The sequence below is a fragment of the Aphelocoma coerulescens genome, chromosome 5 (genome assembly GCF_041296385.1).
Source record: "Aphelocoma coerulescens isolate FSJ_1873_10779 chromosome 5, UR_Acoe_1.0, whole genome shotgun sequence".
Lineage (NCBI taxonomy): Eukaryota > Metazoa > Chordata > Aves > Passeriformes > Corvidae > Aphelocoma > Aphelocoma coerulescens.
In genome coordinates, this window is record NC_091019.1 from 34465654 (window position 1) to 34492426 (window position 26773).

General features: G+C 35.1%; 1 protein-coding gene across 9 annotated transcripts in view; it reads right to left on the bottom strand.

Moving 5' to 3' along the window:
* The window catches only part of GPHN (gephyrin), a 280057-nt gene that overhangs the window by 66620 nt on the left and 186664 nt on the right, over positions 1–26773 (bottom strand). For 6 of the 9 annotated variants that reach the window (XM_069017667.1, XM_069017665.1, XM_069017663.1 and 3 more), the window contains one exon: positions 7968–8024. The exons of the other annotated variants lie outside the window; for them this stretch is intronic. In XM_069017667.1, coding sequence (XP_068873768.1) covers positions 7968–8024 — 57 coding nt within the window. The remainder of the gene's footprint in view (positions 1–7967; positions 8025–26773) is intronic. 9 annotated transcript variants of the gene reach the window in all.

Sequence of the window (26773 nt, forward strand, 5' to 3'; positions counted from 1 at the left end):
CTGTATAGGTGGTTCCAGCACTGAGATAGTGGCAGGGGGTTCATAAAGTTTCCATGACCAGCTATTTCAGAAACTCCAAATGTATGCCTTTTAAGGTGGAAGCTTATTAAAAGAAAAAAAAATTGTATTTGAAAAATAATTAAAACTAATAATGAATCTGAAGACAAATGTAAATTCTTCCTCCTCTAAATGTCTGACAACACTATCTTTAGGACAATAAGGTATTCTAGGATGAAACTTTACTGATCTGTTTCATTTAAAAGTATTAGTTTTATTCTAACTCTGCAAAGGATATTAATCTTACGGGTGAAAACCCATAAGAGGCTCTGAATATCTTTATGTGTTCACATACTCAGAAACAGCATTTTGACAAGGGAGGTTTTTCTTCAATCTCACTGCCCCAAAAACCAGAATAACTTGCAAAGTTCAATGACTAATGGCCAGATATAGGTCAGTAGAAATCTGCAGATGATGCCCCTAAGCAATGTAAAGTGTGTGATCCTTGAGGGACTCTGTCCACTGTCAAGAGCTTTCAGTGGAAGTTAACACCAGTTAATTCGTAACAGTACAGTTTTACTGATTGCTTAAGACACATTTTATTTATCCACGATAGTCATTACTGTAAACTATTAATCACTCAGACATAACTCAAGTAAAAGGACTCTCCAGTAATTTATAGGAAAATCCTTTATTTGGGTGAAAATATTTCATGTTTCACTGTCTGAAGAAGGAATAAAAGCAGCCTAATAAATGAAATGTAAAAAGAAAAGATTCTTATAAATGTACTAAAAATCATGTCTTCATTTTTTCCTAGAGGTGAAAAAATGAATTATCAGAAGCCTTAGCAAAAATTCCTTAGACTTAACAAACAGTTTGGATACATTTGTGGTAAAGATGAATCCATCAAGGATTTCCACACAGGTTATTAGACCACTTGCTGACTTAGGTATATGATGGACTTAGCAGAGACCATAATATTCATAAGAAGTTTTTCAAGAACATTTTTCAGTTTTAAATGTATATTTCATATTTTTTCATTGAAATATAAAATATCACTTCCAGAAAATTTCTACAGTCACATTGGTCTGTGCTAATTTATGTCTCCATTAAATATACAATTTTTTTTTTTTCTTCCTTGAAAAGTTTTTAATACTCCAAAAATATTTTTGCTCCTTTCTGGCATTCTGTATTTCATTTGCTCTTCTAGATAACATTACAAAGGAAATTTTAATCACTTCACATCATCTTAAATATTCACACACACTCAGCATTTTCTTCAACTGGTGAAATGTTTTCTTAAACTGATTTTATGAGATGAGAAGGATTAAGACAAAAATAGAAAATTCCTTCAGAAAAACAGCAAGACTGAAAAACACAGTTTCAGGAAATCAACTGTTATTCTTAAACAGACTATTTTACAATTATAGAAAAAAAAAGAAGAAAGGAAGATCCTCTTCTGACAAAGCAAAAACTGTTTCTAGAAATACTGCTTTGACATCTTTCTAAGAAAGATAAGGTGTGCTTTTGCTCAGAACAGGGGTGCAGCTATTCACCTAAGACTTTTGGATGAGGCTCTAATCAAGATTTTCACAAATAATGCCCAGCCATTGTTTCCATGGTTTGTCTTTCAACAGCATGGAATAAAACATTAGCCTCGGTTTTGCAGGTGAGGATCCAAAGAATGCATGAATAGCAAGAATCATCACAGCATCAGTTTTTTACATATCAGAAACTAGATACACAGAAACAACAAGGTTTGGAACCATACTCCACAAAAATCTGAAGAACTTGGTTCTTCACACCAACTTACAAGGGGCATGCTAGACATTTGTGCACTTTAATCTTCTCTGAGGCAACTACTTTAAGTAGAATGCTATCACTTTCCTTGTCAAAGCATCTTGTAATCTAATTATCCATATTTTCATTAATAATGGAACCATTTAACTTCGGTCTTATTCCAATTAGAATTTAATAACTTTAAGTAATATTGTATTTTCCAGTTCCAGTTCTATAGAAGCAAATGATAATACTCCCCTCAATAAGGTAGCAGTTACTATATTTTTTCTTGCTATGCACAAAACCACACACATACACAATTTTCCTTAATCTCCTAATGTTACTTCCAATTCTCTTCTTATTCATACATGTCAAGACTCTCAATGTACCCATTTCATTTTCTCATAATGATGAAATCAAAGATATACTGAAGTGCTGTAGTTCCAAACTGACCTAATATTCTTGAGGAAAGGATTATGCTCACAGCACATGGGGATTACTGTTTATCTTCAATAGGATCACACAGTGTGACTGTTTAATCTGCTGCACACTTATAATTTCCTGATCATTTCTATGTCATTGCCTTTTTGCTAACTGGTCTCCATTTTTAAGCATCTACCTGATTTCAGGATTTTGTCAGTGTACTGTTTCTGTGCTATTAAAATTAAATGTCAATATGTTTCCAAGCTCCTTTGATGTTTCTGCAATCTATCACCTACTCTACTTATGATTTGTTGTCATATATGAACTTCAATGACTGTTTTGTCCTGTTTGAGAGAGGGGGCAGCTGTCCTTATTTGGTATGCTACCTGACAACCCCTACATATTATGTTAGGTGAAGCTAATGTGCTGGCATTTGGGCTCTTTTCCCTCAAAAACATTCAATTTAAGGGGCCAAATTGTCAGTCACAGAAATTCACCACTGTGAGAATTCTTTTAAAAGAGCTATTTTCACCAACTGAGAACCTGGTTCAACTGCTGCAAGAGTGATTTGTTTTCAGTCTGAAGGCCTTACTTGACTCAGATTTTTAACTAAGTGAATGTTAGGATCAAGAATAACAGTCATGTAAATTTAATCCTTCATCATAGACACAGAAGGCAGGTACTTAAAGTAAGACAGAAAATGAATGCAGGAGACCACAGACTCTGACACACACCGGTCTGTATGAAAAATTAGAAACCTGTTTCCATTTAACATGATCTATTGAAAGTATTTGGCCACTGCTATGAATTCTGAGAACATTTTTCCAGAAAAGAAACAGAATCTTTGACTTGGAACCATACTGGTTAAAAACCACAAAAAATTGCTTGGCATATTACTTGGGAACTCTGTACTTGGATATAATTTTTTTTCTCATAGGCTTTCTGTAATATTTTTCTGCAGAAATTAAACTTGTATTTAAAATTCACAGCCTGTACTACTACCAAAAAAACCCCCAAACGAAACCCTAAAAACCCAAAGATCTAAAAAAAATCTTCAAAGCACAGATTGAAGCAGTATTGTACTGTTGAATTTCAGAGTAATTCCACACTTCCAGAGGGGTATCAGATTTGGGAGGTATTATGAGTTGTAAAATATAAACAAGTCAACTCTTTCACCATTTCTCATGTCAGTAGCAACTGCACTTACTTGCTACTGCTACATTAATTTCAGCAGTGGGGGAATGCTACCATGTCCAAGTGATAGAACACTAAATTTTCTAAACAGTTCAGTGTCAAACTGGTCACTGCAAGGGTCAAAGTATTAAGTGACGAAAAGAACTGCAAGATGAATGAACTTCTTAAGAAGAAATGAAAAAACCAAACCTTAGGTCAGGATAACTCCCTTGTAAATAGCTATGCATTGTTGATATTAAAAGATATTAAAACTGAAAATTACCCAATCACCAAAATTCCTTAATTAACTAAATTTTCATGCATGTTTTCAGTGCAAGTTTATTTCAGATATCCAGCAAGCTTTCTAAATTTTTGGTGGCATCTGTGATATTCTGCAGAATTCCAGTGTTTCCTACATATTTCCAATGGCCTTTGAATTTAATCTGGAAAGAATGTCTTTGCAATTCATTCTGGAATAAAGGTTCCACCTTAACGGTATTGTGCAATAGCATTTAATTTTCACTTACGGGGCTGGCCATGAGATACTATATGCTCCCCCTCCCATACTATTCAATACCTTTGCCACATTGTAGGAGTATCAAAAACCCACATCTAAAACCCTTTCCAAAAGCATTATGGAAAAAATGAAAATCATTGAAAAAATGAACTATTAACAGGTCCCTCATTATTTTTTTTTCCAACTGTCCACTACTGAGACTTGTCCACTATTTCTTCTCTTTGATCAGTCATTTGTATACTCTTTTAAAATGCTCTTGTCTAGAACATCCATTATTACTGCATGAATCAGAGCAGCAGTGACGAAGTAGCAAATTTTAGTGATGTGTTCTGCTTGTTTTAAGAAACTCAAAGGCATATGCAGAATATATGGAATATTTCTTTATTTACTTACATTCCTTACTAACTGACTGACTTCCATCACGGACGGTATGGTTGTGAAGTAACAGATAAAGTGGCACAGAGGAACAGGACAATTTCATGACAACTAATGTCATGCTGCCATGGCTAATGTAGTCACAGCTTTTAAATTGAAATCTTTCCCCATTTGACATTCTGTGAAATAATGTAGGATTAGAACATCTTTTTTGTAGTACATTGCTTCATGCATATTTTTTTTCAGGCTTTACATTTATTTTTAAGTACTAAATCAGGAATTTAAGAAAGTAGTCTAAAATAAAGGAACTTGCTTTGTCTTGATTGTGAGTTATCTCCAAATCTAAAATATGACACAGTTTTTTCCCCCCAAAACTTGATTCCTATAAGATTTGCCAGGAAAAAGATACTGTCCTTTAATCAGATTGATTTTATAGAAAACTGCAAAATATTAGCAGCTCAATTTCCTTGTATTTGACCTGTAAAAGATTATAAACTCAAGAATTTCTACTTGACAATAAACAGTAATCAACTGTATGTCAGACACAAAGCTGTATATACAAAAGCACCCAAAAGGGGCAAAAATTATCAAATAATTTTCATTACAAAAATCATCTTGCACTGTATAACCTTAGTGGATTATGCATTAGAATGATAGTTCTGAGAATGACAACAATCATAGTGTATGGAAGACACAGAGGACATGAATCTAAAGAAATTATTGAGATACCCTTCAGTGGATGGATGTACAAAGGGATAAAGTGTTATTAACTTTCACATCTACTCTGCTACAAATTTTTTCCTTATTTTCATTATATGCAAAATTACATGGCTTAAAGACATCTCTATATAGAATTGCTGAAAAGCCGTTCCTAATTTATGAGGTGAGCTACTAAACAAGAGGCACTGCTGTCTGTATTGTCATGTTGGATTTGACTTGCTTTATTAAATATTTCTGTGAAAATTGGGTGACTTCAAAGGGTGTCATGACTGATATACTAGATCCTAATTCTTTTTTCACAACTTTTTTTCATTAAACAAGAAATGTGACACAGAAGAAATATGCTGCAGAATTTTTTGCATTAGTCTGCTAAAAAAACAAGCAACAAAATTTGCATAGCTGTCATTCAACCAAATATTGACCTATTTGTGAGATAAAATAGGGACCCAAAAAGATTGATGGCAAAGACAGAGGTACATGTGAACCTATATGCTTTTGGGTTACCTTATATCAGCCATAGTTTTGGTTCAGGAAAGACTATCAGTCACTGGCAGAAGGTATTTTTATCCTTTAAATTAAAGGTATCTGTTTTACTCATTGCTAAGTTTAATATTCAGGAAACTTTTAGATATGCAACTTTGATTTTGGAAAGGGATTATTTTTTTTAGTTTCTGTAAAGTCAAGCAGTTTGATTAGCATTCATTAAAATGCAGTAGGATATTCTTTACAACAAACTCTGTCAATCAGGTCAGGTTTCTCACATATATTAAAATGAAAACCCAGCTAGAAAAGAAAGAAAACACAAAGGAAGAAATAGAGAGAAAGGAAAAAGATGGGGATGAGAGGACAAACCAATCATATTTGGTGTTACCAGCCAGCAGAAGTTTAAAAAAAAAAAATCAGATCACTGAGTGAAATCGTACATTTACTCGGAGAGAGCATCCTTTGACATTGCCTTCTGGGTGATCTCTGAGCTCCTCCAGCTTTCGATGGAGCTACACGTAAACATCAGAAAATGAATTGAAAAAGCAACCTGTTCTCTGTCGCGGGCTTTTTTCCCTTCATTTTTTTTTTGCTCTTTATTTTTGTGTTTTGTTTTATTTTGTTTTTAATAAATCATAGCATAATGCATTTCTCACTGCCTCTGCCAAAACATTTCAAAGTGCTTTGAACAACACAGACATACAAGGCTCAGTAAACTTGGAATCTGGAAGCAAGATATCTTTGCTTAACATGGCTCTTTTTCACTACAGAAAAAAAAAGAAAAATCAAGGGAACTATAATTCTAAAGCTACTGAATCTCTGTTACATTGTTTACTTTTTTATTTGCTTATTTATTGGTAAGACTGTGTTCTAGAATTTATTTTCATATAAAGAATTTTTAGAGGTAAATTTTCATGTTTGGGAACCTCAATTAGGATTTCTCATTTTCTATAAGGAAGATTTTCTGTCTACACACATATTTTAGGTCATGGAATTAAATCCTGGGAAATCAGATAAAGAAATATTAATCTGAAATGAGCTATCAATGGGTCTTCGTAATGATAATAGGTGAAACCCACCATCTAAATAAGCTACATCTTCTGCATATGTGCATGCATCTAGATTTGTATGTGATGACCCACAATCATCTCAAAATGCCCAGGTCACTGCAATTACGTACAGGATTTTCAAAAACGGCACAGAAATTGTGGCTGCCTTGTATTTTTCTCCATGCGAATTCAGTGGTCCTGAATGTCTCTCACTGAAATAGAGCCACATTCATGTACACTGCTCTTCTTATCTACACTGTAATTAAAACATCTTCCCAAATCACAGGATGAAAAGATAAAGCCTCACAGACAGTGAGGAATGCTACAGATGCCTCTAGCTAGAACTTGTATAAACAAGTAGCAACTGGCTTCTTGGTCTATGCTAAGATCAATTTAAATGAAGGCATTACCGGAAAGAGGTGCATAATTAATCCTTTCCCTCCCCTTCTTTGTGCTCAGTGAAATAATATTTTCACAAAGAGCAGCTGTAGAACAGTGTTAGAGAACAGAGAGGATGGCTTGTCCTGGAACAAATGCAATACACTTACATATAAAACCAAAACCAAACCAAAACATCATAAACCAAGAAGGCAGGAAAGGCAAGGAGAATGCAGAAGAAAAAACAAATAATGAGTGGTTGAAAAGGTGCTAAAAGGAAATAAAGTAGGAAAAAAGTGAAAAATTAGATAGCTGAAATAGAGGAAACTCTTGAGATCAAAATGGCTTGGACTGCATATGATCAGCACCTTGGTTAAAACCATTTATCAGGGTGTAACACTGTATGGTGGGTACTGGTTTAGATATCTGCCTGTTCTGTTATGCAATCTAAATATTTGTGTATGTTTATACAAACATTAAAAGGCAGAAGATACTTACTATCAGTAAAACAGTGGCTCCATTCTTATTATTAGTCTCATGTGAATCTCTTTCATTTCATCTTTATCTACCTTGATTTTTTTTTCTAATTTAAAGGCTATATACATGAAAGCTTCAACTCTCTTGTAATGGTCTTTTGCAGAATTAAATGCAAGAAGTGTGAACGCTATAAAAGTTTAATTATGTTACAAGATGGGAAGCAGTAGTAGTTTGAAGATGAGTAAATCACTTCTCCATGTAACAGGCAGTTATAAGACAACAAACAACATAGATCAGAGAAGTGGTTTAATCATGATCACTAAATTACAGGCACTTTAAAAAGGTTGTTACTATCTCTTACTTCTAGTGACATCCAAAGCTACCTAACTGGCAGCCTGCCTTCAATAGGTTGTTCTATGTGTAGCACAGAAACAAACAAAATGTGACCCAACAGCAATAAGAATACTGAAATAAAAATGATGGGATGGTGAGAAATGGAAAAGCCCCTTCCCTCCCTCCCCACACCTCCCCCTTCAAAAGGAAAAGTGTAGGGTATAGAAGAAAACTTGCAAAATAAATGTTAGAAACATATTTACTTTGAGGGATCCAACTCTACTAGCAACTCCTTTGCTTTCATCCGGCCGTCTAATTTGCTACAATGGGGGAAGATGGGTAAAAAAGACAGAAGAATAAAGAAAAAGTGAACTTAAAAAAATTTCCACACAATCAGTTAGCAGTACATGCAAGACATCAATTTGACTCTCTGAGACACCTCTAGAGGACAAAGACACAGACTCTAATTTCTGGAATAAATGACGCTTTATCATGGCAATTTAAACTTGCTTTGTTGATCACTTCTTTCTCAGTATATTACCAATCTGGCACATATGTTGCATGCTGAATTCACTAACATTTTTGAAAGAATACATGTTACTTGTCTGATTTGGATATTAAGAATAATGAAGTTCTAAAATGCTAACTGAAGAAAAAACCACCCTATCCCTTCTACAAATCACATGAGCAGAGTACGCTATAACTGGGAGCCTGCAAGTATCATGACTGATACCTGACAGAATGAATACGGATTCCTATCGACCCAGGCCTAGAGATTTTAGCCACTGCTATCAAGATTCCCAGTTAAAAATTATGCTGCCCAACCAGAAAATTTTAATGCCAGACCAACATTAGATATTTAAATATTTAAATACACTATGTATATGATCCCCAACATCTCCTATCTGATTACTTTTCCTTTATTATGTATGTTTTTTCCTAGATGATGCAGAGGATGGAAGAAACAAATGAGGTAGCTGCTCAAAAGGCTTCATATTTTTAGAAGCATGTAAAAAAAAAAGTTCATTTACAGCAAAAGTTCTTTTCAGAATTTCTTAATCTCGTAAATAAACCTCTTACTGATAAACTGAGCATGTGTCATTTGAAGTAGAGAGGTAGAAGACAATAAAAATTACTTTTGTGACATCCTACTAGTCTGAGCCAAGACTGAACTGAAAGCTTTTATTATCTTAAGTAAAACAAAATCCCACACAACTGAGGTGAATCCCTTCAAATCACAGTAACTGTCTTTAAGAAAACTCAGCAAGGAAGCCAAAGATTGAATGAACCATGGAAATTCAACTATGCTTTATGCTCTCTGGAGCACACTAGCAAGGCACAAGTTAAATTGTCCTGTTTGTTTTTACCTGACCCATGCAAAACAGAGAAATTCCTATTCAAAAAACAGTCAATGGAATGCTTTGGATTTTTACTTGTATTTGATTCTCAAGAAAACAATGCAACTAAAAAACATTTTAACAATTTGAGTATCTAGTTCTTTTAGGACGTCCATTAGCAAAATACACTGGAAACATTTATGTTAATTGTTGCTTTTCTTCCCTGGTCTTATGGCATTAAAATAGCACCTGATTTGAACTCTCAAGTGAAACACCCACATTACTGTTATCATGGGACTCCAAGTAAATCTCCAATCAATTCTAGTATATAGACCAAGAAGAAACCATCATTCTTAAATAAACTATGTCTCCTTTAGAAGATACATTCAATTAAAATATACACAGTTGTAACTGAGTTACTACGTATTAGCTATGGATTTCCTAATTGAGGAAAAAAGGTACGCCTCAATTTGGAAAAAGATCCTTATCTGAACAGAAAACACCATGAACTACAGCTCCTCCTGGTTGAGACACTGCCAGTCCCAAATAATAAGACATAATCCAGTAGAACTGCGATTCATTTTACCAATATGAAACTTTTAAAATGAATAATAAATTTAGGTTTGTTTGGAAAATGAGAAATAGGAAAAAATAAATGCTTATAATCTTACATAATGATATGGAACTAGGGCATTAAGAAAAGTGCTACATAACACAGAAACCTGAAGAAAAGTTGTGACAGCAATATGCATTGCCCCTCAGGGAAAAAGGGGCATTACTCACCAATTGTGTCTGCTCAAGTTGTTCTGAAGGTTTAGGACTCAGACAGAAATGAGACTGGAGATATTATATGTGAATATAACTAATATTATTTAGTCTATCTTTCTTCAAAATATAGATAGAAATACATGTACAATGTGTACACTGAGACCAATGAAGTTCTAAATGCTTGCATATATAATTTACAAGGAGATAGTCTAAGTTCAAGTCTTGTTTTACATCCACGGCACAGTTAATATATATGACAGCATGTTTTCTACAGGAACATTACAGAGTGCAACTTGAATGCTTCCCAAGGGATGAATCAGAATTATATGAGTATTGCACAAGCTATACTACATCTGCTCTGGGAATTAAATAGGGTATTACCAAGAAGGCAAGGGACAGCAGGAACAAAACGCTGTATCTTTTTCATGGCAAATACCACAAAAAGGAATATACTTATCTTTCTCTGGTCAAATGTAGGATGATCTAGAAGTTACAATTCAGAAAGTGGCACGGATTATACACTCCTTGATTTTCAGAAACTCAGCTAGACACAAGAACCCTATCATAGATGAACACTGGTAAATAGAAAAGATTATGATGAAAGATGTGTGTAAGTGGTCTAAATCAAAAGTATCTATACCACAACACAAGCTAAATAAGTGGATTAAGAGATGAGGCAGGAGCAACAGCAAGTAGCTATGGGCAAAATGTTACCTGAAAAACTTGAGGGTTTTGGAACGCTCCGAAGGTGATAAATGAAGATACTCAATGTAATGAAGGAAGAAGGGTGCTGTGTAGGGAACATTCCAGGAAACTAGGAAGGTATAATGCACTGACAGTTTATAAATGCATTGTATTTACACCCCTTTCTTATTCATAATGGAATAACAGCAGGAGTTAATAGGTAAAAATCAGCTACAGGTATCCCTATCTTGATATCTGAAGAACAAGGTGGAGTTACAGTTTGAGTAGAATGAGATAGGAAGCCAGTCAAAGAAAACTTAGGAACCCGAACCAAACAGTGAGCAAAGAGGAATGCTCAAATATGGTTAATGGATTTGTTAGAAGATGAGTAAACAGAAAATGTTTTCTAAGCAGAAGTCTCACATATGGTTTCGGTGTTATTCCGCTACCTTCTACTTAACAGAGCACATGAGAAATGAACCTGTAATTCTTCCTCAATTTCACTCCAGAAAAAAGAATTTAGAAGATCTAACCTTAAATACATAGTTAATATATCTAATCTATCAGTTATACTTGTCATAAAGAAAGAACATCTCTGAACAATTAGCTAATCTGAGACTCTACCTTTTGCTGGATTTATTTCAAGAAAGAGCTCCACAACAGGAGAAATAGCCTCAAACATTTAATACTATTTATGTTAGAGTCCTTCCCCTTTCTGATAATATACTCTATTTGTGCTACACTAAATGTTCCCTGCTCGCACTCTGACAAAGAAATTGGAATTTCGCAGGACCTAAGTCTTTCAGAAAAGTGTTCTCCCATCCATATTCACTAAAAAGCTAAACCTCTGTCAGACTTTTTTCCAAAATCCTGGGCAACACATGAATGGTTCATAATGAGAACACCTTTTTGATATGATTAAATATCAATATATGATATGAAATATGATATGAAATTGAATAAATGCAAAACTCACTATGGAAATTTTTTGCAGCAGTAGTTTAAAAAGGTGTCAGGTACCTTATTTGATGACCTGGGCACGCAATGTTGGAATTATGATAATCAAAAGTAAGAGATTATACTACACAGCATCCAAATCAAGTTCAGATTATATTTTTCATAAGAAAAGCATAGCTGTTCTCCCACTTGATTACTACTGCAGAAATCAACAATGAATGGTGAATAAAGAAAACTATTAATATTACTTGTGGAACATCACTGGGTTTGCAAAGAGATGTTTTGGCAGGTATGTTATACCACATACCCCTGACAACTGTGCTGACAAGTATTTTCTATTTCCTTCCACAAAAATAGTCCCTGTCAGTTTCCAGCCATGGCTTCTTACTGCATTTAGCTGGAAGTTCCCTTGTGCTTCTTACCTAGTTGCCTTAGGGAATGTGCAGTGCAATGGTGTGAATATCCTCTACTGAATCCTAAATCATGAAACTTCCTTGCATCATATTTGTCAATGTGACTACACGTGGTTAATAAATATTTATGAAGTTGTTAGTTTTTAAAGAAGCTTTTGGATGTGAAATAGTGACACTTACAAGTTTCTACGTGCTATGAGAAAATGAGACCTCCTCTGTTTTTTCAGTTTTACCTGCCATTACTTCCAGTTACTGTTTTATCTCGAAGTGCAGAGCACCATGCTGAGAAAGGAATGATCAGTTTTGGAAATCTAAAGCAAAACTGCACATGTGATGTTCCTACTTTGGGTCACTACTTCCTTCAGCAGAATTCCACAACATACCCCAAATCTGCTTTTGGTTTTTTTTTTTCCCCTAGGGCCATTCCACTAACCAATGCAAAATATAGAAGAAAAACAATGGGATAAGCTCCAGCCTAGCATAAAGAGGTGTTTTGTGACTCAGTGAAAAGGTAGGCGGATGTATGAAAAAGCATTAAAATGATCCTAAAGATAAATGCATTAAGAAGATAAAAACATTAAAAACATACCAGAAGATAAACTAAATATGAATCAGCATATATTTGAACAGCCCCCACATGACCTATATGTAATTCTTTATATGTTGGATGCTTTGAAAGAATACAACATATAAAGAACAGGGATATTTAGAAGCCATCAGGAATTTGTATTAAAAGCTTAGAGATTTCTCGAGTTGATAAAGTGCATTCAGCTAGAGAAGGAGGTCCAGTTGATGAAGAGAAACTACAAAAGCTATACTATACATATAATTATACCACGGTGTTCCAAATAAATGTTATTGAAATCTCTCACACAATTTCTCACACAATTCATATTAACAGAGAAACATATCTCCAAAGTATAACCCAACTGGCAATGATTTCACATCAGTCAGCCAGGAACAAAAAAATCTCATGTATTGGCCAGATCACGTAAGGGAGCTGAATCCAAAGGAGATTTAAACTTATGAAGACGGAAAATGCATTTTCTGACCCTTAAGAATGTTAATCAAGTTCAAGGTATACAACAAACTGGAGATAAGTGAAGGGTAGTGACATCCAATTAAAAAAAAAGGAATAAACTGTAAATATTCAATGGCTGGCAAGAAGTAATTTTACTTAGTGAAGTAATTACATACTACTTGTGAACAACTTTGATGGTGGGGACAGTGACTGTCAACTTCCAAATATTATATAATACAATTCTGGCCTAGGTGGCATTTTTTACAACCCTTACTTGCCTAATCAAGAGTGGAAAATTCTGATACAGAAATCCAAACTCCAACTTAAATTCTCTTCTCTGATAAGAACAATGTTCTACATCAAGTGAGCAGTTTCTACTGCTAACAAAGAGCTTAACATATTTTTAATATAGCAGCAAATCAATTTAAGTTAAAAAATGCATTATGTATAACTTTTACATCCATGCATAAAAAATAGATCTGCATTTGAAAGTATTTTTACTTCTGTTGTTTTATGCCAGACAAACACCAATTAGAAGATGCTTCCTGAATAAATGGGGAATATTTCAAACAAAGGAAATACGGGCTCCTATAACAATGACATACATTCTCAACCAATAAACATATTCATGCCTGTGCATTATACCGCAGTATGGCATAGAAGTTTTATTAAGGTTGCTGCACTTCTCGATAATGTTAAACCTATAAAAGCGTAATGTACGTGAAGGCTAATGAATGCCAATAAAACATCACTATCATACCATCTCAAATTTTGGTCACACTACCCAAAATTTTTTTTTTTTTCAAATGGGCACTAGTACTCACACTGTTCCATGTGCAGATGGGGGAATAAACACAGTGCAGGTGGAACAAGCAGTGGTAAAAAGTACTGCAATTTTCTTACTGTTTTCAAGCTAGTATCATCACTAGATCAAATGCTCTGTTGATGCTCATATTGGCAAAGATAATATAACCATGTCCTTATACAAGAGACTTTGTACACTGGTTATTTTATACCAACATGTGTCAGCCCAGTTCTTTGAAAACATCTATTGCCTTCAGTGAAATTTAATGTTCAGAAATCAAATCTAAAAGTTGGTAGATAAAATGCACAGCCAGGGCAAGACAGACTACAATAATTACAAATACTACATAGTATGCCTCTATTTGTAGTGACTAAATGTCCTAAATCTCATTTAAACTAGAGATGTGGGCATGCGAGAGCTGGGTCCTTACTGTCAGATGCAGTGAACAGCTGGACAACTCTCCCGTCACACAACTGAAGGTTTGCAAACCCTTCTACCTGCTCAACGCTGCCTTTCTGCCACTTCTTCCTGACCACAGCCCTTCCTTCTCTCATAATGCTATTGCTACCTCCTGCATCCAAGCTACTCCCTACTCTTCTTCAAACACTCTAAGTCCTGCAGCCTCATCACTCAAGAGGCACAAGTATTGCTTTGGTCTATATCAGACCTTTACCACTCAACCTTTACATCCAATTTCTTCTCAATTCAATACTTTCAATCAATATTTTCAATCAATACTTTCATTTCAGACCCATTTGAACATTTTTTTACTGTCGGCCAGCACATTTTACTCCTCACTTCTGCCTGCAGCCTCAGTGATTCTCTGGCCTTCCCCACAAAGGAAAGCAGAATTTGCACCTCATGCTCCTGGTAGAGTTTTTCAAAATGCCTGTCCCATATATCAGGAACCTGTCTTGGCAAGCAGGAAAGGTCATATTTAAGGAAAAAATAAAAACATCCTAGTCCTGGGTGGTGAAGTTTTGTATTCTTTTTATATACCTTTCCCAAACTGACAATTCACTTCTGAATGTGCTATTTTGCCTTGCTGTCCTAAGCTGAACTTAAGTTTTAAAAGCCACAGCAGAATAGGGTTACAGTGCATATAGTGGAGGACACTGTCCTTTAAACATTTTTAGACATTAAGCTACCTTCTATCAAAGATACCTTTGTGGTCATAGAGGTGATCTGATGGCAGGACAGGTAGATTATAAAGCAAACCAGCTCTCTGGTAGGGCTATAAAGCAAATATCTGCTCTCTTTGATCACTTCTAGCACCAAAATTAAGGGAGAAATGTTTACATTGGGTTCAGTGTAACAAGGAAGATCTCATCTTTCTGAAAACAGATGGGGCAGTGGGTTTTTAAAGGGAAGAGGACAAGTGCCTCTAAGGTTTCTTCTCAAATGTCTAACAGCCTGTATTTTATCCATTTGACTAGACAGGGCTGTGTTTGGAAAATCTGTGTAAACACATCTTGTCACATGTATTTCCTCACATTTATACATCCTGAGGAGTTCAACCATGAAAGAGGAGTGGAAGGGTTGGTAAGGATATTGGAAAAGGATGTATCCACTAGTGCCACAGAAAACAATTAAAGCAGTGAGAGGACAACATCAGAAGATTAAGTTAAGGTGGAAAGACCTGCTATTCAGGTCACTTTGCAGAAGCTTAAAACAATATGACCTTTAAATAGCCAAGTACTAACAATAACCTGGTAAATGGCCAAGGTCAATCTTTGTCCATACTGACAGTGCTGGTGAGTGAAACCATCATCAAACGAGGCTGTCTACAAACTTCATAAAGCAAACCCCGTGTTGCAAAGAACTGCCAGGCAAACACAAGAACTCCTTGCTTAAAGGCGCTCCTCACATTTTGAAAAATTACACACAGAAGAAAAAAAGCAGTCTTAAGAAATAAACTGCAATGAATGGTGCAAATTTGAAAAAAGCCAGCAGCTGGTTTGAAATCTTGCCAAACCCATTACTGTTTCTTACAGAACAATTTCTGTAAAACTATGGTAAGATAATCACATGGGAAGCCCTGTTTCCAACACAGCCATTGGAGAGAAATATGTTCCAAGCATAAGTGCTTTGAATATCTCACCTTAAGGATCCCTATTTTCTCAGGGACTTTTTCTATACAGATTGTCATGGACTTTTTCTAGTATTGGTAGTTTAAATAAAAAGCAACATACTGAAACGTATGTAGATTTCAGTAAATGTAAATACCAATAAATGCCTACAGAAATTCATGTCCAAAACCAGGCAATGATGGCATGAAAGTGATCAGAAATGGAAATAACCACTTCCTTGCCTTGCCTTGCCTTGCCTTGCCTTGCCTTGCCTTGCCTTGCCTTTCCTACAAGTAAGCATACTGTTGAAAACTAATTGAAGAAATCAAATTCTACCCTATTCATAAATACCCTTTATAAAGAGAAAATATATATTTTGCCTTTTAAAATGAAACTAAATTGGTGAGTAAAATAGGGGCAATTAATTTCAGATATTAAAGCCAAATTTTGAGTGCAATAAAAATGGTGATGCATCTGCATTATTGCCATTACTAATAATCATCACAACATATTCTAACACCTAATCTTGAGGCATCTGTGAAGGGAACAGTATCTTCATGGTCATACAATTTTGAACTTGGATTTCAACACATCATCAGAATTTTGTCGTAATTTGTACTGCTACAGCTTATTAATTTTACAAAGACAGAAGTGTAGAAAAAAATTAAATACTATTTTCTTACACAATCTCTTCAAGGAGCAAACAGAACAAGTTAAAATGATTGCTGATGTTAAAAATGGGACAATTCCCTGGAGCACTATAGTGCCTTCTCCCTTTTCCTGTTGTAGAAAATTAAAACAAGGAGAACGATCTTTGATTAATATTTTACTAAACAAAAAGGGCACAACTAAATAAAAAATTTCTGAAACACAGGCAATGCACTTGGTACATACTAACTACTCCTTGCAGATCCAGAATACAGAATTGGATAAGCAGTGACCTAAGCCTCACATAGTTTTATTTACAAAATAAAGCGCTTCTAACATCCATGTGAGAAAGGAGGTAATTAGAGGGGTAGCAAAGTTGAATTTAACAAGATGAACTGTATTAAAAAATTTAGAATGAGAAGTCTGGAAAAGTGATTGTGACAAATGGTCTTTTGATTCTAAATCCCATTACCTTTTCCATCACATCTTTTTCCCTCATTTCCTAGCACTGTTTGTTGATACTTTGATGTTTAGTCATTGATACTATTTAACAGGACTATATAATTGAATGAATTTGGTATGTTAGGGATTACAATAATGTTTGAACCTTTCCAGATAAATTGACTTCATCTAACTGCTTAATGATTAGTGTTCATTCCAAGTACTCTAAAGTGTCATTTAGTGCACTTAGAACAGATAGAGTACGAGCACACCAAAGAAGTACAGTAGCATTGACACAGTGCATGAATCTTCCTGTGGTATGGTGGCACAGTGCACAGTAGGCTGTAAACATGTGCATAATTTTTTTTTTTTTAAACAATCATCTGAGTAATAGAGAGGCACAGAATGAGGACTACACACTTCTAATAGGTTGAAGTGAGAACATTAGGCCACATAACCAAGTCCTCCTTTTACAGACAAGAAATAAGGCATGGGAACTTGGCAGAAGAATGCTGAAGAAAAAGTATGTTGTACATTTTTCTCAAAATCTTCTGGGGAAATACTTGTTGAATATAGCTACAGTTCAAAAACTTGGAGAATCACGATGATGTAAGAATCTCCTTGACGAAAGAAATCCTCAATTTCTACTAGCAATTGTTCAGGCCAAGTCCGAAAAGAAAATGCCTTGTATTTTCTCTTTTGAAAAAAAAAAAAAATTAATGATTATATTCACATTTAATGCATTGTTGCAGATGCAACGGTAACATGATTCTGAGAACTACCTTTTGTAAAAGAGAAAGCTTATCTGCTTGGGTAAAAAGGATACCAGAAACAAGACCTTGATATGAAGGGGTCATTACAAAAAAATTTCCCAAAATTGAGATAAGGTTTATGTCTCCTGTGCCTTGTAGAAGGCACCCTATAGGTGCTATGCAAAATGATGGCACACACATATTCTAGAGTAAATGGTCTACAGGAGCCTTACAATGGGCTCAATCTGTTTTTTAGAGAAACAACTAACATTGTGGCTAAATGCCTTTGTTATAAAACCAGATCAAGAACGATTTTGCAGTTTTACACTACAATGAAATTGCCTGATTTCTTGACTACACGAAGATGGATTTGCTCTCAAAGGAGAAGTGTTTTTCATATGGATGCAAGAGATCGAAAGTGAAGAGGTACTCAATTCAAACAAGACTTATTTTGAAAAATATACTTTTCTGTATCAACAGACAAAATTTTATGCACCAAAGGAGACAAATGGCCACTTTTCATCAGCCTTTTGCTAAAGTACCACTCTGACAGTCAAAAAACATTATTGAAATACTTTGACTGTTTTTTTGAGTGAAGAATAAAAGACATGCCAAGAAAGCTACTAGGTCTAGATAGAGAGCCTTGCAGATATGAAAATAAAATATACTATTTTGTCTAAGCTAGAAACTGTTAATTACAAAATGGAGTTAAAGGAATTCAAAACAAGGAGTAAAAGTCTCCTTAAACATAGAAATAGGAAAAGAGAAAGCAGAAATACCATCACTTGAGGCTGGGAAGACATCAGTGGTAAACTGGGTAATGAAAAATAATACCTTTAGTGAATTTTGATTAGGGATGGTAATACATGGTACAGGAACAAAGGCACAGTGATCAATGACGATTAATATAATTACATTTGATGAGGCAGCTGCTCCTATAAACACATGAAATGTAGGACAGGAACATATAGAAGTAAAAGCAGAATTGTTGGGAGGGCAAGAAAATTGCTAATTGGAAGGTAATTTTATTTGCTGAAAGCAGAAGAGGTGAAAGAGAATTTTGCAACTGAGTGATGTAGAAACTGACCTTATCTAGTATGTTCAATAATGATTTTGACACAAAATTTAGGAGTGCTCTCAGATAAATATGAGAAGCATCATCATTACAGAATATTAAAGTAATCTTATCAGCAGGTATTCAATAACAATTAAGAGTGCTGTAAGAGAAATGGAGCGAAATTTAACACAAAATTCTGAACTAACAAAGCTCTTTGATACAGGGGCAAGGACCTACCAGTTGGAAAAAAGACTGAGATTATAAATCCATTCTACAAAAGACCGATAAAATCTCATATAAGAAAATATACAGTTTTGATCATGCAAGGAAGTTGTAATCTACAACAGATGCAGGAAAAGACTTTGGAATGAAATTTTTTTTAAAGGATAAAAATGAGGGAGCTTCACTTAATTAATGAAAATGAAATCTAAAAATTTTTATGCATCCCCTTTGTTTGTCTGGCTGAGGAATGAATACAAGAAAGCATTGGCCTATTTAAGTCAGAAGGAAAAAGGCAACAGAGTGTAGACTGACCAATGAGATAGTGAGATTCTAAAACAAGGCTTGAGACAGCTGTGCAGAAGGGAAAATCTATTTTTAGTTTTTTAGATCTTTGATGGTATTTTTAGATCTTTGATGGTATCACACACTATAATGTTAAATAATATGAGATATTGCTCAAAATAAGAGTTAAGATCATAGAACCACTAGGTGCCACATACTTTCAACTCCTCTACTTCCTAAAACCCTTTTTAAAGGTGAAACTGGACTTCAGGGACTATTAGTACACTTGCTAAAGAACCTACCACTTGAAGGGAATTGCATACTTACATCAAGAGAAAAGTATTGTCTGTGCTTCAGATTCTTGTTTCTCTCTCACATCTTGCGTCAGATAGATGTTACTTCTGTGATGGAACCAGCAAACTTTTACTGCAGATGATAGATTAATCACAACAACATGCATGCCTTGAAGGAGCTTTCTTAGTCTAAATATAAGTTTTGGCTCCTGTGAACACATAACCTGCTTGCTGCTGTTAGACTACCTTCAGTTGCCTGATGTGCAACAGTAGCTGCTACAGGGCTATACTTCGGATTTATGCTGGAAACACTGTCAACAATATAGAGATGGTTTTGGTATTGCTGTGCAGTTCTTGCAACACTATCAAAGCCTTTTCTGTTCCTCACCTCACCAGCAAGTGGGCTGGGGATGCACAAAAATTTGGGACGGGACACAGCTGGAACAACTGACCCCAGCCAGAGAGATATCCCACACCATATGGAGTTGTGCTCAGCTGTAAGACTGGGAGAAGGAAGGTGGGGACATTTGGAATCATGGTGTTTGTCTTCCCATATAACTGTTACAAGTGATGGAGCCCTGCTCTCCTGGAGCTGGCTGATGATATCATGCCTGCCCATGGCAAGCATTGAATTAATTCCTTGTGTTGCTTTGCTTGTGTGTGCTTTTGCTTTCCCTATTAAACTGGCGTTACCTCAACCCACGAGTTTTCTCACTTTTACTCTTCTGATTCTCTCTCCCACTCCACTGGTGGGGGAGAAGGTGAGCAACTGCAGGGGGCTTGGTTGCCAGCTGGGGTTAAACCACAACAGTCTTTTTGGCACCACACATGGGGCTCAAAGTGTTTGAGATAATGACAGATTTGATTGAAGTGTGCTAGATTGAATTTATAGCTGTTATTTCTGTTCAGCTAATAATCAGCAGGTTCCTGTGATTGTCGTGGGGCTCACTTGCCTGACTCTGTATTTATTAGACCAGTGCTCCTTAGTGGCTGCTTTCTGCTTTTGCTGATTGCTGTAGTGCTGTGTAGCCCCATACTACCTCTGCCCCAGCCAAAATGCACATGAAATGCATATGATGATGATGATGATGCAAAACTATGCATGATACAATATCAAACTGTGACATGCTTGCTTCAATAGCAAGCTAATATAGACTTCAGCATAAGAATCCTCCTTGAATATCTAACAGACATACTAAGAGTGGCAGAAAAGAGAAAGGACATGTATGGATGGGGAAGCACCAGAAAGCATAGTGGAGGGAACGTAAGAAAAATGTTGATGGGATGCAGATTAGTAGTTCATTTAGTTCACAGCACTTCATGCAGCTTCTGGGGATACCAAATCAGTAAAACCAGACAACCTAAAATGATTTACAGACCAAAACAGAGTTGAGCTGCTGAGACATGAAATTGGAATGATAAATAGCAGGTTTACATAAGGAGAACACAGTACAGCAAGAAAATCTAACATATTCAAGAGGTGGAACCAGATGGAGTGACAAATATCCCCTTTACTGTCAGGTCCTAAGGAGTATAAAAGGCTACTCCTACATCAGTGGCATCCAACACTGACTTAATGGATACTGGCATAAGAAGGATGTTAGAGAAGTGGAGAATGTCGTAGCTGTGCTCCACATCCTCTCCATCATTTCAAGCTGTCCTGACCATTCCAGCTGGACACACATATGGATGCTGGACAGACTACTGAATGCATGTATCCTTGTGCTTGTGAATACACAGACATGAAAAGGTGAATGAAATCCTTTTTGTTTTAAAATAACACCACCTACCTCTCCTATACCATTTGGCACTGAACTTTGCTACACCATCATTAACTGTTTACTCTAATATGAAAGAAACTAGAAGATTGCTGTTTATCCTTACAGGTACATTTTAAAAACATTATTTAGTCAGAAAAGAACACAACAATAAGTGATGTGGATGATTTATTAGGTCAACAGTCAGTGAAGGAACAGAAGCTCAGAGCTGAGCTGTTGATTAAATCAGGTTAATGTATGAATGGACTATAAGACACTAAAGAAGAGGAACAGAAGAAAACCAAATTGCTACACACAGAACATAAGACAGTATGAAAAGTCAGCCTATAAGATGCACAGTTTTACTCTTGAAACCATTTTTATGAAGAAACAGGATTTAGTCAATTGACACATGTAATAGCAACTAAGAGTCCCAAAGGAAAAAGACTGAATGGAGATGGGAAGTCAATATTTCTCTGATGCCATCTTCAGCAAGACATCAAAAGGATCACCAGGTGCCAGCAAACTCAACAAGCATCACTGAAAAAACCAAAACTAGATACATTCAAAATGTAGCTTGCAAACAATTCTGTAGAGGTGCATTCACAGTAATGTCTAATTGAAGACACTGGATGAAAGACAGATGTAACTACACAGCCGTCAATGAAGAAACCCCAAACCATTAAACAACCCCCAAACCCTCATCTTGTGTTACATCAGAATTCAAACCAGAGACTTGTTTTGGATAGGAACTGAAAAGATGTCAGTTAGGCTTCTAATGTGAGAAGAATGCACATCGTTTCCCCATCTTAAAGAAATGACAAATTGAAGTTACCAGAATTTGAAAAAAACACAGCCTTGGAAGACAGCATAGTAAGAAATGAAAACTCGTGCTTCCAAAGCTAATTGAAAAAAATATTTCAAGAAGGAACTGACAATCTGATGCAGCATTAGCATGCTAGAACTCATACTAGAACTCATGCAATGCATGTGTGAGCCAGGATGTATGTATTGAAAGATTGTTCCCTTCTGAAGGAATACACATGCAGAATGGTTACAATTTGAAAAAAAAAAAGTATTTCCAGGGAAAGACTGTTGACCTGTTTGAAAGTTTTCATTGGACTCAGGAAAAGAATGAAATTCCATAGCTTAATAAATATCAACTAGTTATTAAGACATACAAATGTAGAGAAATTTTGCACATTAGAGCTTCTTTGTATGATTCAATATGTAATGGGTCTGAAAAGTAGCTGATTCTACGACTGCAAGAATTGTTCTGGATGTTCTGAATTCCCAATTACTTTAACATCCTTCTTTAGTACTGCTATAAACAGTCCTTTAGCATGAATAAAGGAAGAGAACTATATTTTGGTGCTGCTATTTAATACTGACTCCAGGTATGAATAAATAAAGTACTACTTGAAGCATATATATTAATAAAGAAAGCTAAGACAGATAAGTACTTCTACTGAAATACAGTGTTCAGCCTGCACTTTACCCCAGTCTTTCTTCTTCTTCTCCAGAGACTTGTTGATGGCTTTATTTTGGTACCAACAAAAAATGCCCAAAAGACTACCCTTGAAGTCTTTGACCTTCCTGCAAAGTGTATCTTCTATTTTTGAAAGGATTTTAGTAACTAGGATGTATCTGAGGGTTTTTTTAATATCCCAAGCATACCAAGCTGCTTCTCCCTTAGTTACATCTCACTTTTGAAGCTGCAGCATGTTGTTAACTAACAACTACCAGGGTTTGTAACCAAAATGTAAATTAAAAATAAAAACTTGCTAGTGCTCAATTATCCACATGTTTTGCCAAGACAATACACTTTAAACAATGAGGGGAAAAGGTAATGACTTTATGAAAATATTCTGGCATCTTAATTAGTAATTGATCTGAAAACCAGTGCTGCAGTGTACTGAGAAGAACCCAGGAGGATACAGTAGATTGATGTGCATTAGGAAGCAGGATTTGTCTTAAGGCAATTACAGCTACTTTCTACTCAAATATACATTCTATTAGCATCTTTTTTTACTAAATATAATCTTCCGTAATCCTGGAATGTGCATTGAAAAAAATTATGAAGAAATTAAACCCAGAAATAATCATGAAAACATTTGAAGTTTCAGCAGGAACAAATATCTAACTATGTGTGTATTTTTACAAGAAAAAGCAAGAAACCCTTGCAGCATTTGGGGTGTATGTAGATCCTCCTAACAATTTAAAACATGCTTTCCACTTTTCCATGCTCCTCAACCTAATCACAGCTAAACAGCTATGTCAAGGCACTTGCTACTTGCTCAAGCAAGTTCCTAGGTAGAATAAACTTCAGCTTATGCAAACTTAATAAATAAAAAGGAAACAAACTTCACTTGGAAATTTAGTGTATGCATTCAAATTTTAAAATACATTCACATACTTGCCGTATGTCACTTGGATGACCGACTTAAGAAGAAACAGTAAGAATCAATATGAAAAAAAATTATGCACTTGAACACAAAATATCTACACTGTGGATAAAACTACAGCTTACCAAAACACATCTTGAACAGCATCTTATTATTAACTAAGAATTTCTGGTGGATGGAACCTGATCTTTTACTGATAAATACTGAATATTTCTACTGCAAAATTTGTAACAACAATAATTGACAAAAAACCAAAAACATCTTTCCAACTCCACCTGCTCCCATCTGCTGATGTGCTTACTTCACATAGCAATTCTATATTGAAAACACACTAGACTGAAAACATAAATCATAATTAGGTTTAGTATTAATTTGTAATTAATTTGACTGTGTGGACATCAATGTACACATTTAATATTAAAGTGGTCATTCATGACAGATCATTTTTTGTTAGCAGTAAGCATGAGAAATTACTGAAATAATAAGATTTTTTTTGTCAGAGAAACAACATTCATCAGCATTTTTTTCTTTAAAAAAAAAGTTTAATGTATTCTTCTAGGCTATTTCATTTCAGAAATTCTCTGCACCTGGAACATTTACATAAATTACACGTGTCATACTTTCTGCATTGGGAATATTAGGTCTTTAGAGAGAATGTCTACTTATGAATGATAAAGACAATAGTGCTTCATAGGAGACAGAAAGTAACAGAAAGTGACCAACTAGCAGAATTAAATGTACTGTGTTACAAAGAAGGTATGGACCGATGGAGCAGTGGAGAGGTGAGATGATGGTTTTGCTGGACTTGAAAAAAATTCTGAAAAGTAGACTTGATTGTTCAGTTTAGCTGTAAGATAGAGCCTATAAACTTTCATTACATAGGAATCAAAAGTTATCTATGGCAACTACAAATACATAAGGATCTAACTTACCACTGAGGGTTTTGTCTGGTTCAGTGTAACTAAACAATGGATAGCTAGGGAAGGGACAAAAAAGTAGCAAGCGAAGCAGAGAGAGACTTTCTCTTACGCAGAATATAAGGAGTGAAGGGAACGAAGTAGCAAGATGGAAAAAACCCCACACTCTCATCTTAAAAGTACTGTAACAAGTTCCTTAGGATCCTTCACGATCAAAGATAACTCTGAAAGAAACTCTGCATATTGAAGTGAAAGAACTGAACATCAGTGAGACTGATGATCTTGCAAAGTGAAATACTTTGAACACCTCTTGTCACTGAAATGAATTCCTGGCAATAATTAAAAACCTGTCCTTGATCTTCTAAGTCTGCTTCATTTGACTTTGACACACAACATTGCCAAAGATTAAGTACAGATTACATCATTTATGTATGGGAGAAGTGAAAATTTCAACTTGAAGACTGTAATTTTCTTTTATACTAATATGATTCCCCTAAGAGTGGAACAAAATTGGAAGTTTGAAATAATGACTCAGTCATTTACTCTGGATATATTCTTTTAAGTTATCTGAAGTTACAGATCAAAAATTTTATACTGTAAGCTTAAAAAAACCCCAAGAGTCAACATTAATGCAAATATAAAAAAATTCTCCATATTTGTAGAAGTATTTTACCCTAGGTAGCCCTACTACTTTTGTGTCTGAAAAGAACTTTACTTCATGAAAATGTCAACCACAAACACAGACAAAATCATAGTAAAATCTTAGAATCTGAGCAGCTACTGGAAATGACAAGAAAAACTTGCAAGCCAAACCATGTCATCCTAAACTTCTGTCATGCGAGTATTCAGCAAATTCATCCAACCAAGAAAGCAGTAAAACTTTTAAACGATCAAAACTATATTGAACAAGATAAAAATATGTCACAACCACTATCAACTTTATGGTTGAATGACTGAAAAAGGGAGGACTGTTAGTGCAGTTTTCCTCTGAGTAAAACTTAGATTGCCTCTATATGTGAATCCATCTACTATACATATGGTTTAAATGCTCTTTGTGCAGTGGTTGATTTTGTTTGAAACTCAAATACAATTTAGAGAACAAGAAAGGTGTTCTACAGAGATTTATTAAAAGCTAACAAAAGTTGGTTTGTTTAGTCTTGGGGATGTACCTAATCATTGACACACAGTAGTCCCAACGGCAATTTGTCTTAAAAAGTTCCTACCTCCAAAAAAATAGAATTGCTTCTCTTACCAGGAAATTACATTTTTGAAGACTGATTGAAATATCCAGGTTCAATATTTATCATTTAGTTCTTTGTTAGAAACAGAGACTTTCAGAAAACTTGGATGGTAAGTTCTAAACAGTAAAGCAAATTTACAATTAAATGTTGTATTTGTCTACATGATCTGGTTGTATACATAAACAACATTAGGTTTTCCAAAACGTGATTATGAAAAGGTAAAATCTTCTAACAGATCAATCAGGAGCATTAGTAACTTGTTCTCCCATGCCTTTTCTCCAATATCCTCATGCATTAGTAACCTGCTACTTACATTCATTTAATAGAGGTGCTCCCGTCATTGCAGAAGCTTGATTTTTTTTTTCTGAGACACACAGAACTTTCTGTTATTCAGCAAATTCAGTAAGAGAGATGTAAGGGTTCATGTACACTTAGGACAAAAAATACAACAAGAAAATGGTACAACAAAATAAACTGGAATATGCAGTTGACAAAGAAATATAGTGCCACTTGCTCTGTGGCTAGACCACCACTCCAAAAATTAGTATAATCAAAGAAATAATTTCTTTCCCCTGACACTTCCTCATCTTTGCTTCGTGTCATATATACATGTTTTGGAGCCCTGAAATGAGTTCCTAAACCAGTAAGTGAGAGTATTGAAAAGATACACACTTGCAGATTAAAGAAGCAAAAAAACCCCACGTTGGAACATCACCTGGATGCTGAAGTTCAATTTACTTTTATTCTCATTAATGGGTGGGGAAGAGGGCGGTGTAAACTTAATTTCATATTGCATTATTAGAAAGCCAGAATCCAGAAGGAAAAACAGAATAAGTGAAGACATTTAGACATGTTGATAATCTTGAAGAATCTGAATGAACCATATTTCTTGATAAATTCAGATGATGTTTGAGAACTTGAGGATACTGTAAAGGGCTGAACAAAAAGATAATGTGTAGTTTCTTTGTTTTTTTAAAAGTAATACATAAAATGGACCAAG